The sequence below is a fragment of the Canis lupus genome, chromosome 14 (genome assembly GCF_048164855.1).
Source record: "Canis lupus baileyi chromosome 14, mCanLup2.hap1, whole genome shotgun sequence".
In the NCBI taxonomy this organism is placed as follows: Eukaryota; Metazoa; Chordata; class Mammalia; order Carnivora; family Canidae; genus Canis; species Canis lupus.
Window position 1 is genome coordinate 62,779,949 of NC_132851.1, and position 20,281 is coordinate 62,800,229.

Below are 20,281 nucleotides of genomic sequence, written 5' to 3' on the forward strand. Positions count from 1 at the left end.
TAGTTTTGATATGTAGTGTCTAAGCTTATAAGAGATGAATGAGACCTGATTTAAGGACAAAGACCAACTAGGAACCTTAATTTGAAAACTCAGCTTGTACTACCTCTGTGGAAATTTGGGCAGTGCCATCATCAATTTGTCCCTGTTCTTTTTTCTCCCTGGCTTCTTCATTTTCTTACCCCTACACTATTATAGAAACTTTTTCCTTACCCTTCATTGTCTGTGAGTATGCATGCCCTTTATTTACTGCAGTGACTTTGGTTATCCAGTTAAGCCTAGACTATGAATGTCATTTTTTTCCCAATCCAATTTCATGACCCCATTTTTCTTTAGGTTTTTTTTTTTTCAACAGAAAGTTAGAAATATAATTTAGTACTTAGTTTCCATGCCTGTAAAACAGAGATAAGGAAAATTAAATGAGATAATATATGTAAAATGGTGACTGGCATGTAGAAACGAAACAAATCACTCCACAAAACACAATTAAGGAGGAAAAATCTCATATTGAATAAGTGGTTTGTGGAATGATATTTGTTCTGTAGCTTATTATTTGGGGAGAGATTCAGGATACAGTACTGAGTTATTTCTTCTGCTCTTTGGTACTGGTAGCTAATACCAAATGGGATATGAGAGAGGAAGAAGCCCTTTCCCATCACAGCCCCTTACAAAGAGTCTTTCTCCCTCATTCATTTTACTCTTTGCTAAATGACTATCAGGGAAACCCTAAACCACACTGAGAACCCAAGAATATAGCTGCTCCGGCAGGTAGATGAGGCGTGAGGAGAGGTGTCACCTCCAGAGCCAGGGCAGCTGGTTCTTAGGCCTCACACTGCTTCCCCCATGTTTTTCCTGGTGCCCTGTAGCCTCTTCTGTATTGATAAGGACCCATGGCTTGTTCCTGATTGAGCCTCTGGGTTTTCTCTCCAGTTTGGCACTTTTTTTTTTTTTTTTTCCTGTCAGATAAGAGAAATGGGACCTACTTGCTCCCATCACTTGTTGCCATCACTTACTTTCTCCCTGGATCCTCTTTTCATTGTTACCAGGCAGGATGCTACTTCCTCACTAGCTCTCACACTGCTTCTTCTGACATAAGCACACAACACCTTTAGATATTTTAAAAAGTGTAGTCTAGTGCTGTTACCTACAGTAGTATAGACTGTAGTTAGCAACATAGAACAAACAATGGAAAGAAATCAATTTTTTTTGTTAATAGTAATTCTAGGCTCCATTGAAATGTAAGTGGAATTAGCTAGGCTTTTGTTGCTTTGGATCTGATTTGAGATTAGGCATATTCAAGCTATTTGGTTTGGATGTTAGATCAAGCTGCCTAGATACTGGCACACAGTAGATCTGGCTGGGACCACCGCCAGGTTTGGCAGCTTTCTCAGTCCCTTTAGAAATTCTTAGCTTTTGTCTGGGTTTTGGATTCTGGTTTATCCCAATTGTTTCTGGCTGGGTTGTTCTACTTTGCAGCCTCCCCCTTCCCTGTTCCCTTGAATTCAGACCTGGTCCCTGAATCAATGGGTAGGGCAGGCGCTTCCCTGACTTCCCTCAGATGGTCTGCTCCTCTGAGGCAGGCCATCATGTTTCTCCAGTTCTGAGACGGATCAATCAACATTTTGTTTCTCAGGCTCACATCACCTTAAAATGAGAGTCCTCTTCCCAGGTGCCTTTCTGCATACAATCAGTTCTCTCCAAAATCCAACAGCACACATCCATCTGTTTTGTTCAGGGCTCTAATTCTGCGTTCATTTGCACAGCACAGATGAGTGTCCTGGCCAGAGCCCAGTGAATGATCAAGCTTTTCTCAGCCTTAGATTAAATGAACCAATCCATGGAAAGTTTCTAGAAAAGTGCCTCAATATTCCTTGATAATGGTAACTTACTAAAAGCAGTATTTCTAATTCATCTATCAGATACCACTCTTAGTTTCTTTCTCTTCCCTAGGCAGGTGACTGATCTTCCAGATTTATAATATTCAGATCTTTTAATAAAATAACACATTTTTTTCCCAATAGTCTTTGTCACCCAAGTATTTGGTAGTCTATTCTGCTGTTTATGGTAATGAAGAGTCAGGCTTAAGGGATATAACACAAGTGTTTCATTTTTGGCTTTATAATCTTCTTGGACACATGGTGCCACCTTTTCTAAAGGCTTTGTTCTAGTCTTGGGCTAATATTTAGTAGTAGTGTGACTTTGAGCAATTTATATAATATCCTTGAACCTTGATTTTTTTTTTATACCTGTAAATAACGATAGTAATATCTTACTCTAGTTATGCCATCAGGAGTAGATGAGATATTTTTGTGATAAGTATTTAAGAAGTATAATGTGAGATACCACTGTAAGGAATGGCTATTCAGAAATATTTAAAGGAGAAGATTTAATGCCTTTCATATTTAAAACCAAGGACAGAGACTCAATTCACCACCAGTATTTTGTATTCTGTTATTTTTTTGTGCCTCTCAATTTTTTTCTCCTACTCCTTCAAAAATGAAAACATTCTTGGAGTTTTACTTTTAATACTGTGCTTTCACTATCACCTTTAGAGATGCCAAATGATACCTAATGAAAAAAAATACCTAATGAGGTGTCACTTTTGGCTGTAGATTTTCAATTAGGTTATAAAGATTGATCAATATATCTGAGTAATGACAATTGTTATCTATCAATAAATAATATATAACAAGATGTTACCATGAAATAAACATATTTTTAAATTTTATTACTTGCCAGTCCACAGCCAGGGTTATAGATGGAGTAATGGAATGGAATAATTCTCTGTGTCATACCCTACTATACAGGGAAAAGTGATATACTTAAAGGGCCCTTAACTGATTTTCTGCTGCCACCCCTGGGTAATTGTCTTTCTGGAGATACTTGGTAGAGTCACTTTTGTGAAGTCCTATTTTCCCCAGCCTCATCTTTCTCTAAAGAGAAAGATCTGGGACCACATCCTGGTCTCTATAAAAGATAAATAGTAAAGGAGAGGGAAGGACAGGAAAGTGTGAAAAAGAAAGGAATGGGAAGAGGAGATGTGAACACTATGGACTTTGGGAAGACCCTGTCTTCCCAAAAGAAAAAAGAAGGAATAAAATTAATGTCTGCCAAGAATGATTAAGCATGCCTCACCTACTCAAGCCTAGTTTTGGTACAAATAGCAAAGGGCAAAAAGAAGATCTGTTCAGGTTTATGAACCCAATATCTTAAAAAGCACATTTTGATTTTCAAGTTGAATTAAATTAGGACATGGTTTCTGTCTTTGGTGTTTTCTAATACCTTACAGGATGCTGAGCAAAAGAAACATCATTCCATCATTGATATTAATGATAGTAGCAACAGTAATATCTCCTATTAATTGAGCACTTATCATATACCAGGCATTGTCATCCATGATGTTTCTAATGTATATATCATTTCCATTTGCATATGAAAAGCCTGAGTTCAGAAATGTAAAATAATTTGCCTAAGCATAAAAAGATGGAGGAGCCTAGTATGTTTAATAACCATATGCTAATTAAACTGCAAAGGGTAATGAGCTTCTTCAACCATAATTATTTCCTACACATCAGTTGAGTCCACGTCTTTTATTTTGTGTAATCTTGTGATGTTGAGGAGATCTGGAAGTCAACCTATGTATTGGTTATATAGGCAGTTGTATAGGCAAGGTCGTATAGGAAGGAATACACTCCAAACTTGGCAGTTGGGTGTCTTTTTATTGGCTTTCCAAATGGAGATTTCTAGACAACATATTTCATAGGTTTACAGGTGAAATGCAGCTATCCTCTTGTGTTGAACTTTTTGACTAAATAATTGTGGAATGCATTATACATGCTCAGTGACTGCTTTTTAAAAGTTTTTATTAAAATTACAGTTAGTTCCCATATAGTGTAATATTAGTTTCCAGATGACTATCTGAACATCCAATATTGCAATCCTAAAAGAATGCTAAAACTTGAACATGAGTAGAATTTATTTTTTCTTAATAGGATTGTTAAGAATGCATTTTGCTAGAGAGATACTTTTGGTTTATATGCATGATTCAACTAGGGACACCTTCACTTGAGCAGATTGGGGTTGATGGTTTTGGACAAGTTGATCTCAAGGGTAATGTGAAGTCATTCAAAAAACTCACCACACTGTTTTCTACAGTCTAGATATTGGAAACTATCACTCTGAAATGTTTAGAGCTGTAGATCTTTAGATCTTTCCTCATCAAGTCACAATAATATTAACCAATTTCTACCTTGTTTATGCCTGGAGTCAGGCAAAAGTGATTTAGAAGAGAATGTGTAAGATGATAGCAAAGCCAAGTTGTTTATTTTGTAGCTTAAGTGCAGAAGGAGTACAATGGAAGCATTATCTGGGAAAGGCGTACGTACTATGTCATTATCATGGTATAATTATAGAAAGTTCGGCTCCAGCTTTGGGAAGGACTTTTCAAAATTGTATCCTTGAAAAATTTGTGCAGAGAAAAAAACATAACATGAAAGGGTTACGGAATTTGTATCTCTTCCTGCACAGAAGTCCACAGAGGGTCCAACAAATCAAAATGTTGGAATTTGCCAACATAAGTAATGGATGCTGTGAGCCTCCCAGTTTTCATGAGAGTAAGCAGCCAGATGGCTCCAATCAGCTTTGCTAAAACACAGGTGCCAAGTCTCTATGGGCAGTTTCATTTTTCACGCCTGTCTTTGGAGCCAGGTTCTTTGCTGGTGTGTGTGCCAGGCTTCATTCCACTGTCCCCTTGATGGTGCTGCTCAGCGTCATTGGAGGCTGTATCTGCAAAAAGGAGTTTCCAGCTTTCACTCCCCACAAATAACACACTGACACCTTGGGAGGAATAGAGGAAAGAGAAGATGTTGGAGAAAGTTAGTTATCAGCACCTGAGTTTTAGAGCAGCTGCTGCCCTCTTGTACACACTTTCCAGGTAAGCCCTGGTATCAGTGATAAAGTTTGGGTAGCTTCACACTGCTCAGAAGCTGAAGAATGTGGACGTTCCTTTGAGTTTACTTTGTACTTGTCACCTCTGTCAGTTCTCGTTGACCTGGAATTTCAGTCGATCCTTGCTCAGGCCTTGATAAATGGCTGGAGATGTCCCACATCTCTCATTTCCTTTAGCTAAGTCAGCTGGAATATTGACTCCTTAAGCAGATCACTCAGCTATCAGAAGAAATAGGAGGTGAGACTTGGTCAGTGTAATAGTGTATGTTTCTAATTGCCTCCTTCTTGACAAAAGTAATTTTGGAATAATCTCAACTGATTCATTTCCCTTTTTTCATTTTTCTTAGTGCAATAAAAACTTGCAAAGAAGTTCAGTTATGGGAAACAATTAAAAATTCAGATTGCAAAGAGAAGACATCAGATTTGCCTCAAACAGGTGCTGGCACAGATGGCCTGCTCACAAGTCCTGGCTTTATTTACAGCTTTTAAACACAGACAGATAAATTGACAAAAATGTTTCTAGATTTTATAATGTGCTGAATGCCCAAATTTGGCCATAAACTTACATTAATTTGTAAATGATTCCATTCAAAATTTGACCTCCCAAGTCACCAATAGCCTTAAAAAGACGATTTGTCTGCCTGGTTATTTGTATACTTGTGTGAATACATTATCTAATCTTTGCTTTTGGTTGGATATGCTTTGTTGCCTTGATTATTTACTATCTCTCGTATTAAAATTCTCTTAAATTGTATGTAGTCTGATGGTTAGATATTTCCTACCTCAATGTTCCTTGAAGGACAATTATGCTGCCTATTTCTTACTAGCCTTGGACTGAAGTATTTGATGAGAATAGCAGAATAGATGACGTGAAGCCCAAATGAAATTATCTTGAAGCAGAAGTTTGTGATGCTCTTCAGTTGATGAAAAATATCTAGAGGAACCATACTATGTATTTAGCTTGCATCGTTAATCTTTGATTTGGTCTGAGATTTGGCATGGATGTGCTGAATATTAAAATTATAGTAAAATAAGTATTAAAGGGTACCAGAAATTGAGCATGCATTTCTGAATTGGTTTATATTAAGGTGTTGATTCATCTGTATCCCAGTCTCATATTTCTGAAGGGCTGAAAAACAGAGGCAAACATAGAGTTCTGTGTTCATCAAGGAAACTATTTCAGAAGTGGAAGTATGAAATGTTGTTTTCTGCCTTTCTGTACAAGATCCACTGGAGGGTCTGTAGGGTAGATCATAAGAAAGCTCCTTACTAATGCCCCCTGTGCTTTACAAAATTGTGTGTAACTTCCCTTTGTGTGTGCTTTTGTGGTGCAAAATTATTAACGGTCTTGATCTTACATCTTAAGATTAGCATTTGTTATGTAAATCTTTCTTCTGGATACAATCCATGTGTGTGTATCAGAACTGAGCAGATCATTCAGTGGTACTTGGAGAGCTATAGTGATTGAATGTATTTTTTTTCAAAGCTTTTTCATTATTTGTTGGGATTTGCTCTAAGGGTCACGGGAGGGGGTATGTGTGTCAATGTAATATGTCACTGTTCTTCTTTAACTCGCTTGTGTGATTTGCTTTAGTATTTTTTCTTCTTAATTAATGCTTCCATCCTCATCCTTGCTGTGGCTGCTCATGTGTCCTCCTCCTCCTGTCTTCTGCTTCTGACACTAAAGCCCGCAGCCCGCTTGAGAACTCAGTGCCCTGCCTAGCAACCCGCACCTTGGACGATGACCCCCGAGTGCGGCGCACTCCCAGCGTGGGATGGCTAAGTAAGTCCGTGGCTGGGGAGGGCAAGGATGGTGGCGATGGTGGGATGTGGGGGGGCACAAAGGCTGGGCTCATGGTCACTGAGTGGAGGGCATCCTCAAGAATGCCTGAAAGGAGATAAGCCGTATAGATTCCTACAGTTACTGATTTTTCCTTCTACCGCCAGGGAGTAACAGCAATAATGTATTTTCTGGGTCATCTGCCATCCTGAATTCAAGCTGAGTACCTTGGAAGGCAGGGGAAAGAGTTCCAGACTCAGGGTGAGAGGCCTGTCACAGGTAGCGCTCCCTTCATAGAATGCATCTTGGAGCCTAGGTTTCCTAACGGGGGGTGGGGGTCCATGAGGGGTGGGAGTCATGATGCCGGACCTCTTCCTTCAGAAGATTGTGAAGAAGATCACTTGAGATGAGATCTCTAATCAAAAGCATTCAAGTGTTGGGTAAGAGGAAGAACTTACTAGGTTAATGGTCTTTAAAAAAATTCAGATTCTCTTTATGCGTAAGAGGCAGTAGGCTCCATGGATATAAGTTAGAATCTTCTGGGTTTTTTTTTTATTTAAATAAAGAGTTCATCAAAGAGACAGGATTTATTATACCTAAATCCAAAAAAGAAAAGAACATGCACGAAAAACTATATGGACTTTTTTCCAAATTTGATTATATGGGATACACATTTCTTTCAGTTGTCAAGAAGCCCATCCACAATGACATCATTAGGCTTTTAACTGTTTATTATCATCTTTCTTATAATAAACCCATTGATTTATGCTTTTTATTAATTTAACAGGAAATTTCACTTTCCTGGGAAGATGAGATTTCTTTCTCATGTCTTAATGGGGGAAGTTTTGGCTCATCTTAAAATAGTGTGTGTTGCACTACATGCTTCCAGGGCTTTTCTTGGAGTTAACTTGATGTTTTTGGAAACTCTTTTGATAATTTCTGTGTCCATAGAGATAGAAATGTATGTGCTGCGTGTCACTACATGCCAGGCACCGTGAGAGGCAGGGAGTATTTAGAGATAAATGAGTCCCTGTCCTCAGGGGACTGCCTTTCTAATAAAGAAGGCAGGACACAATGGGTAGAATTGTATAAAATGTTAAGTGAAATGACTGAAAATCACATACACACACTTAAGATTATGGAAATATCTGCTTGGCCTGGGAGTTGTGATGGTAGAAGAGGCTTCTGGAGGAGATGATTTTAGGGCTAGATCTTTAAAGGAAAAGTAGGAATTGGGTGTTGGGAGACTAGGACAAAGGGACCCTTATTCAACTCAACCTTGTAATCATTGCTGCTATGTCTACAAAGCTTGAATATTTATTCTTGAATAATAATAAAAGTTGCAAACATTAACTTCTTAACTTTTCAGTAATAAACCCTGAGCTAAGTATCTTATGTGATACCATTTAATTTTCTACACCATCCTTTGAAGTGGCTATTGTTATCCATTTTTTAGAGATGACTACATGGGGCTTAGAGAAGTTAAGTAACTTACTCAAATGATACAAATCTCAAGTGTCTAGGGCAGGTGTTGAACTTCCTCCTATGGTAGTTTCATGAGTAATATCTCATTCAACTTAAAGTACAGGAGATTCACATGGTTATATTGCCAAAGAAATAGGCTGACTCCACTATGCTATGATGTTCTAACACTCACATGATTTTCTCTGCAAGTATCATACATTCATTCCTTCTAATAATTTTTTTTTTCAGTGATACCTCTTGGGCAAAAATACATTTAGGTATGAAGTTTAGTCATTGATGGAGTTTGGAATCAGGCAGGATTGGGTTTGAATCCTTGCTGGCTTCCTGACTTTGGGCAAGTTACTTCTCTACTGCAAATTTGGGTTTCTCAACCATAAAAGTGGGTTGATCTTACCAACATAGGTTCGTTGTGAGAATTAAATTAGAAATATGTAAAGGGTTTATCATATTTCACAGCACTCAAAAAATCCAACATTACTGTTACTAGCAAAGTGCTTATCGGAATTGCTCAAGAAATTGTAGACCTTTTATCCTCTGAAAGTTTTATTTATTCCATGTCAGGGATCTAGATTATTGCAATATTGTTGTGGATAAAGCTTCAAGGAGATTGACCAAAACGTTCAGTTTGTTGATGATGGAAATACATCAACTAGTTGGAAATCAGCTTTAGGTCACATCCTGCCTGGGCCAGTCCTTCTAAGAAAACACATTTTAGTCATGAGAGAGGATTCCTCTTATTGTCTATTTATATGATATATTCTCTCCTTAAATAAACAGCTTTAATTCGTAATCTCAGTCACCCTCCCAGGGCTCCCTATTACGTACCACATCAATTCAATAAATTTAATATACACATATAGATGGTCTGCAGCTTAATGATAGTTCAGCTTACCATTTTTCTACTTTAGGATGGTGTGAAAGTAATACACGTTTAATAGAGACTGTACTTTGAATTTTGAATTTAGATCTTTTCCAGGCTGGTGATACGTGGCACAATACTCTTCCATGATGCTAGTCAGTGGCAATGAGCCACAGGCCCTTTCAGCCATGCAATCACGAAGCAAACAACCACCACACATGTAACCATTTTGTACCCATAAACCGTTCTGTTTTTTACTTTCAGTACAGTGTGCAATAAATAATATGATATTCACCATTTTATTAAAAATAGGCTTTGTGTTAGGTGATTCCATTAGATGATACAATAGGCTATTGTAAGTGTTCTAAGCACATTTAAGGTACACTAGGCTTGATGTTCAGGAGTTTGGGTGTATTAAATGCATTTTGACTTACCATATTTTCCATTTATGATGAGGTTATCAGGATATGACCCCATTGTAAGTTGAGGAAGATCTGTAATACATAATAAAGATGTGCAAAGTGATACTAAATTCTGCTGGTTGTACCTACCTATCCAATTTCATTTTCATGTCTTCCCAGTAAGAACCCCTAGTCTTATCAGCTGTTCTTTTTCTTCTGGCTTATATCATGGTAAGTTCTACTTCCATGCTTTAGTTGATTCCTCTGCCCTTCCAGGAATGCCTTTTCAAGTATTCCTATCCAAATGTATTTAGTAGGGTCCAAATGAAGTGCGGTTCTCATGGATGCAGAAGATCTTAAAATTCCATAGCTCCTATTATCTGTGTCTCACCACTGGAAGATTTATAGTGTATTGTTTTATGTCCTCTGTTTTCATTGTTTGTATTTTTCATTTCAGCTATGTAAAAAAAGCTCCTTTAGGGCAGGGCGTGTAAGTCATGCTTTTGTGTCTCTTTCAGTGCAGTGTAGATGCTTGAAACATGGGAATTGTTCAGTAAACATTGATCAATCCTTGATTCTCCATCATTTCACTTAAAGCAACCAACAGCCTCATTTTCACTGGGGCCCATCTTGACCATAGTAAACTATGAACCAGAAATAAATATTGTTTACCTGCAAAAAATGTTTACCAATATCTCTACTCATCCAGGTCTGATGAATTTGGTTATTTTAGTTTGCTCTAATATAATATAGAATTATTTTTCACAAACACTGTCAAAAATATCAGCTAAAGAACAGACTTCTGAACAAGGTTCCATTAATTTAATCTTTCAGTTTTCTTAGCAAGATATTTCCAGGCTTAGTGTAACTTGAAATAACTACCTTTTAAAAAAAGCTACATTTAAAGTTGCTTTTGGGGCATAAGCTCTCATCATTTTTACATTGTGTGCTTCTTATCTTAGTTGTCACCTGAGGCAGATACGAGTTTACAGCTCTTATCCATTTCAAATGCTGCCAATGTATTGAATTAGAAGTTGGAACAAAACCAAAAATGATTTCCTCTTATAGATCTTACTGGCAGGTCTGAAACCAGCCTGGGCTACTGAGAACAAAAGAAAAGCTTTCACCTCTCCTTTTCTGGACAAGTTAATACCCACCTAAATGCTTTGCCATTACTGGAGCCTAGGAACATACTATGTCTTGGAAGATTCCAGAGTGGCTCTTCACTGTACACGCTTATCTTTAAATTCAGTGTGAGACATCTAACAACTGGTATCTTCTGAGCCCTTAGAAAATACTTGCGTCCTTTTGCTGTTATTGGCAGTCAAGATCAGCTGCTTCAGACTCTTAGGTCTGAACTTTAAAGAAGAAAATGAGGTTTAGGGCTTTTTCCTGCCATCTTTTGAATATTCCAGCATCTGTCTTCACTTTGCTCTTTGTGTTATGTCTGCCTGTCTGGTTTGTAAATCTACCAGGCAAGGACCTCTTGGTCATGTTCAATGTTTTGTTTTGTAGGTTCTTATCCAGTGTTTGATATTATCACCATCCTTAAGCATTAATATTAGATCATACTATTTTTTTTGTAGGTTTTTTTTTTGTTTTTTATGAAACCACAGTGGCGTAACTGTAGATTCTAGTTTCATCCTACAACCAGGTTACACAGTTAACATTAGAATTTAAATAAATGAATTGCAAATGGGACCTTTTTTTGCTTTTTTTTAAAAGAAATTTAAAAAATTTCCTTTTGGGTATTTCTGGAATTAAGCAATTTGAAGTCTTTCATCTGTTAGAAAGTTTACTGACTAAATAAAAATTGTAATTTTCTTGGGCTCTAGAGTTTTCTTAAAAAGTTCTGAAACTTCTTTAGGAAAGTAGTGAACCCAGAGAGTTCACTTTAACAAATTCAGGTCAACAACTGTTAACTGAGCTCTTACTTTTCTCATTCTGTAGTCCAATTGGAGAGAAGGAGATGAGGGAAATTCACAGGTAACAATGATTTGAGAGAGGCAATGGTAAGTATCCCCAGAAGACTTTAAAGACAGACCAGTTTATCTACAGTGTGTAACACGGATGCATGCACTACACTCTCTGGAAATGCTTATCAGAAGACTGGATAGTGGGGCATAAAGAGAGAATTGGGAAATTTTTTTTCTTAGAGGAGATAGACTTCCACTTTTTTATAAACTGAGGTATAATTGACATATATTTTATATTAGTTTCAGGTGTACAACATAATGATTCAATCTTTGGATATATTGCAAAACGATCACCACCATAAGTCTTGTTAACAGCCATCAGCACACATAGTTAAGTATATTTTTTCTTGTGATGCGAACTTTTAAGATCCTCTCTCTTAGTAACTTTCGAATATGCAATACAGCATTATGAACTATAGTCGTCATGTTGTACATGACATCCCCATGACTTATTTATTTTAATTTTTGACTTATTTATTTTCTAGCGGGAAGTTTGAACCTTTTGACATCTTTTACCCATTTTGCACCCCCCACCCTTACCCCACCTGTAGCAGCCACCAGTGGGTTTTCTGTGAGATCACTTCACTGGATCTTAAAGGTTGGGTTGTACTTCCACAAGTGGAGGTTGTAGGAAAAGTAGGATGAGACGTTGAAAGGTTGTGCTAGCTGAGGGAGAAGTAGAAAAGCAAAGTTGTTGAGAAAGCATAAAGAAGGAGTTTTTGTGAGGTCGAGTAAGTGGACACACTTAATTAGCAGAGAGGGCAGGAGAACGGAATATGTGGGTGGTAAGGTCGCAAAATAATTGAGCCATTTTGTGGAAGGTCTGGGAACAGTTTTTTAGCCTGGAGGTAGATTGGTCAGAGCTGCACGTCAAGGAAATTAATCTGCCAGGGGTTATTTGAATGGAATAGAATGGGAAGCACTTGAGGTAGGGAGAGAGTCAGGAAGGGATCACAGTGGACCAGATGGAGAGAGTGAGGATCTGGGCTTGGATTATGACTGTGGGAATGGAAAGGAGGGGATCATGCAAGAAATGTTAGGGATGGCATCTGTAGGACTTGGCAGCTAATTGCATGTTAGGAGAGAAAGAGAGGAATCCAGGATGCCTCAGGGTTTGAGCTTGCAACCAGGGAGCTAATAGGAAAGCATTTATGGAAAAAGGTGAGGGGATATCCAGGAGCACCACAGTGTACATATCTGTCCCTGTCGTGCATGCTGCAGCCATCTTTGGAAATATAGTTCACTAGGAGATTTTTAGATGATTTATCATGGGTCAAGATTCTTATAGATTTTTGCTTTTTATCACATTCTCACTTTATTTTGTTGAATCCATCTAAACCTTTCTCTCGGGTGCAGAATCACTACTACATCTTAGTTTTCCTTAGGCAACTCATACATTTAGAGCATTTTTGTCTTGATTCCAGGCATTTCACCTTCCAACCCTCTTTCTTCAGCAGGTTTAAGATGTGGGTCTGTTCTTGACTGGGAATCTTATTTGAGTCATTTATTGTGTCATTCTCACAAATGTTTTTGGTCTTTTAAGAGGCAAAAGGAAATTTTAAGTAAAGCTTTCAAAATATCCTCATGGTAACTTTTTAAAAGACTAAGAAATAAAATCTTTCAGCAACCTGACATCAACCATCAGACTTTTTAGTTAACAAAAGACATTCAAAAAACTTATGTGGTATCCAAGAATGAGTTACAACATTCTTCAAATAGAGACAGTTCTAACCACTGTTTTTTTTTTTTTTAAAACAATGAGAGTTTGTTACTATTTATCTGAGCTTCTGAAAGAAGTCTCATTAGGTTTTTCATTGATATCTAGTATTTACAGTGAGCTAAAGTGTATGCTGACTCTAGAAGCCTACAAATGGAATCAAAGTGGAGAAAGAATAAAAACTTAGAAATTCGGTTGTATTTCAGAGTACTGGGGCCTTGGAAGAGATTTCAAGAGGCACAGATTTGGAAAAATTTTGACAATGTGCTGGAATTATAAAATACATTTTTTTTCCCACCAAGGAGGGTTTGGGATTTGTGAGCATCAGACTTGTACTTGGCAGTATGGTGATATGCGGAATATGTTCATAATCAAACTCTTCCTCTGATCACCAAATCTGTCCCCTTTCCTGACCTTCCTGCTCCTTATTTTCTCTCTCTTCCCCTCTCTGCTCAGTGAACCACTAAATCTGTTAGATGTTACCTCTGTAATGTTGCATGCCTTCCTGTCATTCTTTTTATTCAGGTCCTTTTTTCCTCTTGTTAAGTCTAATCCAGTAGCCTGTCATCTGGGGTCACTGCTTATGGTTGGGCACCTGCAAACACCTCCTGTACTTTGCCTTCCAGTTAATCGTATCATACCTGGCTGATAAGTTACCTCCCCTGTGGAAATAGTCAGGGACACCTCAGTGGATCTCAAACAATATCCAAACCCCTGGGCCTGGCACTGAAGGCCCATTGCCCAGTGACCTAAATTTGAGTAAGCAGCATTTCACACTGCTGTGTTTCCCTTTATTTTCACTACATTCAGGAGCTACTTGCTATTACTTGAACTTACTGAGTGCTTCCCTCTGTTAGTGTCTTTGGCGTGAACATTTTCTTTATTTGGCATTCTCTCCTTCCTCTTGAAACTTTCTGTCAAAACCCAGCTCATCCTTCAGTGCCCACATTCTCCTTGAAACCTTCCCAATATGAGATACTCTCTAGTGACCTTGAACTCTAAAAGCATCTTTTTTGAGATTTCTCACATGTATCTCATTCTGTTTTAATAGTATGTACTTACTACCTTACTTAAGGGTAGGACCCAAGTCTAATTTGTTTAGGTACCTTCTATCACAGGGATGGATAAACTAAGACCCATGGAGCAGATTTGACACTTGCTGCCTAGTTCTGTAAATAAAATTTTACTGAGCCAAGCTCAGTAGTTTATATATTGGCTGTGGATGCTTTTATACTACCATAATGGTATAGTTGCAATAGAGATTTGTGGCCCACAAAGCCTAAAATACTTATTATTTGCCACTTGATACAGGAAAATTTTTCTGACCTTTGCATTATAGTACTGGTTTTCAAAATGGGGATTGGATATCCCTGAGACCCTTTCAGACGGTCTTGGGATTTTCTTTCTATTAGTCAACCAAAATAACATATCTCAGTTTATTGAACACAGAAGCAGACATGAGAATCAGATGTATTTCATTAAGCCATACATTAAAAAGATTTGTAAAAATGTGAAATGGTGGTTTTTTGCTAATTTTTTTACATTGGAAAATAGTTATTTTTCACAAAATATATTACTTATGTTAATATACAATGGGTTTATGATGTAATTTTAAATCAATAAATATTTTAAAAACTTTAGTTTTAATTCCTAATATGCTAAATATTGATAGGCATACCTCATATAAACAAATACTCTTAATTTTTAAGTGTGTAACGGTATCTTGAGACTAAAAAATTTGACAACTGCTGCTCCATTGTATCTAGTGGAATGCCTTCTACAGAGCAGTAAGTCAATAAATGTTGAACAAATGAATGCATAATGCATTGATTAGGCATGGTAGAATGAAGATGAATTGAGGTGGAATGAAGAAGAGTTGGTCTTCCTGATTTTCTTTGCTGTTTTCGTGACAATTAGTAAGTCAATCAAAAATCCATGGGCTGGATTTTGCTACAGTGACAACTGACCCCCAGAGTGTCTAAGTTATTTAACACCATGGAAGCTTCTTAGTCATATTACTCTATGTCTGATGTGGGCCTTGAGGAAGTTCTGCTGATCATTGTTGGTCAGCATCTAGGCTAATGGCGGGCTTCTCTCAGTCTGTGCTTCCACAATCACTGTGGCAGTAGGAAAGGCTTATGGTGACTCCCAGGCCTCCTCTTCAACTTTGGACCAGCAATGACACATATTACTTTCACTCACATTTCATTTGCCATAGTGAGTCATGTGTCCACAACTAACTTTAAAGAATTGTTATCCTACATGGGCCCAGAAGGTAGAGACTCAGAAATATTTGGTGGGCAGCACTAATGACTACCACCCAGTTATAACAGAAATTGTAGCCATGACTTTGAAGTGTGTCCTTGGCAGTGCTGAGAGAAATGTGAAGCTACGTAAGGCCAGTATACAGCAGATCTGTCCTCCTGTGTACTCTTCTTGATGGAGGATGAGGGCTTCTCATAGTGAGGACAGCCTGAGGTTACCAGTTCAAGGTCTACTGAAACCACTGGGGCTGTGGTTTTACAGGAGACTTCTGAAGCAGACTAGATTAATTTGAAACTGATGGAGAGTATTTCATGCCGATATACAATAAACCACTTTTATTAGACCAAACAATGTCTGGATTTAATTCTTGGAGACAACTGAAGATCTGACTACTTGAATTAGTATGGCTGTACACATGTGAGTGAGGGGAGGCCAGAGGAAAAGCAAATGCAGTATGTCAGCTGTAGATATCAGTTTCAAAGTTAGTAATGAAATTTCTTCTTGGCAGCAAACAGTAGAATTTTACTTTGATGAAAATTGCTGGCAGAATCTTCAGAAATACGGCTTTTCTTTCTGTGGTAAACTGAATGTTTATGGTGTTTATAGTTGTTCTGGTAATTCAGATACCAATTCTCCTCTGAATGCATCCTCCACCTCAGTCGCTCCTCATCTGCCCCTCATCAGGCCAAAAGCCCCTGTAATCTTTGGACTCCTCCTTATCCTCCAGCTGTACCCTCTGGCTGTTTTCCTTATTCATTTCTGCCCTTCTGTGACTCTCCATTGCAACTGCCCTACTTCAGATTCTCATCATCTCTTGTGTGAACTATTTCACTTTCCTCCTATTTTCCCAGTTTTTTTTTTTTTTTCCTTACCCTCCTTTAAATCCATCACTCATTACTGCTGGAAGGAACTCTCTAAGTCTCAAGTGCAAGCATATCACTCCCTTTGCTCAAAAACCTTTAGTGACAGTTCTCCATCTTTTATATGCTCAAGCCCAAGCTCCTTAGCCGGTTGATATTTAGAAGATCAAGTCCAAGTTCTCTAATCTGTGAGATGCCCCCTGACTTGCTATCTGCCCAAGTGTCTAATCATCCCTGACATTTCCACTCTTGAACTACAGGCTCTGGTAATATTTGGATTCTCATATTCTTAGGTTCTATGTCTTTGAGTCCCTTTCCCTTATTCATGCTGTTCCAGCTACTGTCAATTGATGTGGCTAAATTTAGCCTATCCTTGAAACTCTTGCTTCTCCCAGGATACTTTTTAAAAAAAATCATATCCCTCTTTTCTCCTTTTCTCTTCATCTCACCAAAGCACCCCTCCCCCCTTCCCCCACATCGCTTTATCATCACACCATGGTACAAGTATGTTTCCTGCATGATTGGCAAAGTGCTCAAGGAACCTGAACCACATTCATCTTTGAATCCCCATTGCCAAGCACAATGTGACACTTAATAGATGTTCAATAAATTTTAGATTGGACTAATTCATCCACCTGACTCTTGCATGGGCATGTGTTGGCTAAACATGGATTGTCAGTTACACTTGCATCTCCTTTGTCTTGACTGGATTGCTATGTCCTCATTAGGTTGATGTGAAAGATAGTCAATCTAAAAACAAATGAGAGGAAATAGAATATGTAGCATCTACTTAACTAGAATGTGTAGTATCCATTTGCCTATGATGATGGGTACTCTTGGAAGGAATGATGATAAACTTCAAATTTGTCTATATTTTCTTATTTGTAAGACTTGCCTTTTTTCCTTTTTTTTTTTTTTTTTAAGATTTTACTTATTCATGAGAGAGACAGAGATACAGGCAGAGGGAGAAGCAGGCTCCCCACAAGGAGCCCAGTGCGGGACTGGATCCCAGGACTCTGGGATCATGCCCTGAGTGAAAGGCAGACACTCAACCACTGAGCCACCCAGGCGTCCCTTCTTTTTTCTTTTATTGTGAGAGATGATGATGGTGTAAGGAGCTATTAATGGGCCATGAATTGTGATTCTTCTTGCATAGATTGGCATTCTTTTGTAGAAAACTGTGATTTGTTAATCACTCAGGGCATAATAATGCCCAACACACAAACACTTAACAAATATTTGTTGATTAAAGGAACAATTAACCTTAAAATAAGAAAGGACTGAAAAGAATATGGAAAGTTAGAGCATGAATGATTTTTCTGTATTTGTCAGGTTATAGTCTTCACATCAAAACTAACCAGCCTCAGTAGCATGAGGGAGGCTCTGCTGCTTTTCTGTGGCTGCTGATAGTAGTAGGAATTTGAGAACTGCATTCTTTGGCTACCTCCATTTCCTACTGACTAGGTCATCGATCCACAGTTGACGTGCCCCCACTAAGGCAATTATGACTACTGTGAGCTGACATTTATCCAATCTGGTGCTGGTGCTTTGGAACAAACGAGGACTCTTCTTCCTCACCCACTTGATGTTAGGTGTGACCACATGACTTGGCCTTGACCAGTGAAATGTGAGCAGAAGTCATGAGTGTCATTCCTGGGGAGAGCTTGAAGAACCAGTACATTCTCTAGTTTCATTTTTCCTTCAAACCAGCAGCATTCCAGGAAGTGGCTGTTCCATGCATTTAGGTCCTGGCCTGAGGACAGAGATGTAGAACCAAACCCCAAGCTAATCCACAAGGGACATTATCCTGAGAAGTAAAGCACTGTTGTTTTAAGCCACGAGATTTTGAGGTGGCTCTTTCACTGTACCCTTGCCTATCTGGCAGAGAGAGTATTTGAGGTCACCCAGTAAGTGAGGGACCAGGGTTTGACCTCAGGTGTGTAGATGTCAGATGGTACAGTTACTTTTTATTTCTGTCTCTGCTTCTCATTCTCTCTGCCTTTAGGTCTCCCTGCTTTCAGCAACATATAGTGCTCCTGTCTGCTGACAAGAGGTGTGGACACTGATGACTCAGAGTTCTGTTGTTTCAGGTCAGAAAATGAAATCCCTGGTGTGTTTCAATGAGAGGCAACAAGTCAGCATTCAGAAGTGTAATTTTTGGGGATGGTTCTGTTTTCTAAAGCCCATTCTTATCAACCGCAGGAAACAGCTGGAGCATATACACTTATGGGCCGTGATCAGCTTTGGCCTCAGGAAGAGCCATGCACTGATGGGTTCTGCAAGTAGTAACCATGGTTACAAATCAACGAACAGTCTTGTTAGGCGAATATACTAGAGGGACTAGTATCAGCATCCTTTCTGAGGGGGAAGAACCGGAAAAATTCAGTTATAATGGCAAGTTTTCACCCTAGTAAAAGTTATACTTAAAAAAAAATTGATTCTTCCAGCACATGTGTAAGCTGGGGTCTGGATTTTAGGAATTCCTGTAGGTGTCAAGGTTGAATCATCTCCCCAATTTCCAAAGGACATCTATGAATGATTTTTGTCTGTGTTTCTAGGGAAGAGCCTAGAGCCTGTGTGAAAGTGGCATTTCCTCTTAAGCAGCTGGTAGCTTAGGCTGTGTAGACTGACTGTTATTATTAGTTGTAATAATGTCAGTGATAGTCGTGACTGTTGTCTTCAGTAAGAATGATTATTATTACCTTGGATTGGGAGAGTGCCTTTCCCTTTAGTGGTGATAATTTTATTCTATCCAGTTACAGTGATAGAGTTTTGGGGTGTTGTTATATTAATTCATTCAAATTGTCAATTCATTCCCTTAAATATTTTTATGTACCACTCTTTTGCCAGGTGCAGGGAAAATACAGTGAAGAAGGCAGACACAGTCCCTACCTTTAGACACCTACTAGTCAGGCATGTTTCCCAGGAGGAGGATGATATTTGTGATAAGCTGATTCTCCTGAGTAGAGGGGGCGGGGGTGCTTATAGAAAGAGTGGGTCATCCCTGAAGGGGAAGAATGAGCACCTGGAGACTATCTAGGAGGTGAGCAGACAGTGAGGGATCTGACTCAGCCATTGGATGGTGATTAGAGAAATCAGAGAAAGGGCAACTTAACTGGTTTATGTGGGCTGGCTTAATACAAATATGTAAGCACAAGCAGACTTTGCTTTGGTTCTTCCGAAAACAGGCCCTATGGGCAAACATTTTAGGAAAAAAGATACTGACTTCACACTCTAATGTTTGAGATAAAGATTTGAATGTAGTTTTTATTTTTATGATTCAGTGATTCATGAATTTCAGTGATTTTCTAAAAGATTAATGATCTGATGCAAGTTCAGGCTGGTAAAGCCCTGTTGGCAAGGATTTAGTCCCATCTCTCTTATGTGAGGATGCAGGATTTTCCCATTAAGGGACTTTTGTTTGCCAATTTGGGGGAGGGGATGAGAGCTACAGGGACCAATTCCTCAGTGCTCTATAGAGAGTGTGAAAGGAAAAGCAAAGGCCTCTAATTATGAAGATGTATGGTTAAGCCTGGAAACATATGATGTTGTATATTATTTCTAAGAAGCTATGTGTATTTAAATGAAAGCCAGCTCTTTATGAGCATGTGTGTGCTTTGGTTGGCATATTCTATTTCCTTTTTTTTTTTTTTTTTCTTTTTACTTTTTTAAAAGTAAGCTCTATGCCCAGAACTCATGACCCGTAGGTCAAGAATCACATGTTCTACTGACTGAACTAGCTGGGTACCCCAGCTATTTCTTGATTCATGTAGATGCTGCTACTTACCTGGAAAATTAAGGTGGTTTACTGCATATAAGAATGAGCTTTATTACAATGAAATAGATTGCTTAATTATGTGGCAAGTTTCCTGTCATCAAAAGTATATAAACAGGTATTAGGAGATTATGTCTGGTGTTACAGGAGAAGAACTGCTTGATAGAGTTGTTCAGATGATCAGCCAGTCCTTTAGCTCTGTCATTCTGTGATCCATGT

At 38.4% G+C, this 20,281-nt stretch overlaps 1 protein-coding gene across 10 annotated transcripts in view; it reads left to right on the plus strand.

Annotated features, from left to right (window-relative positions):
- Positions 1-20,281, plus strand: part of SLC4A4 (solute carrier family 4 member 4) — a 343,433-nt gene that overhangs the window by 159,165 nt on the left and 163,987 nt on the right. For 6 of the 10 annotated variants that reach the window (XM_072775341.1, XM_072775342.1, XM_072775340.1 and 3 more), the window contains one exon: positions 6,632-6,727. The exons of the other annotated variants lie outside the window; for them this stretch is intronic. In XM_072775341.1, the coding sequence (XP_072631442.1) occupies positions 6,632-6,727 (96 nt within the window). The remainder of the gene's footprint in view (positions 1-6,631; positions 6,728-20,281) is intronic. 10 annotated transcript variants of the gene reach the window in all.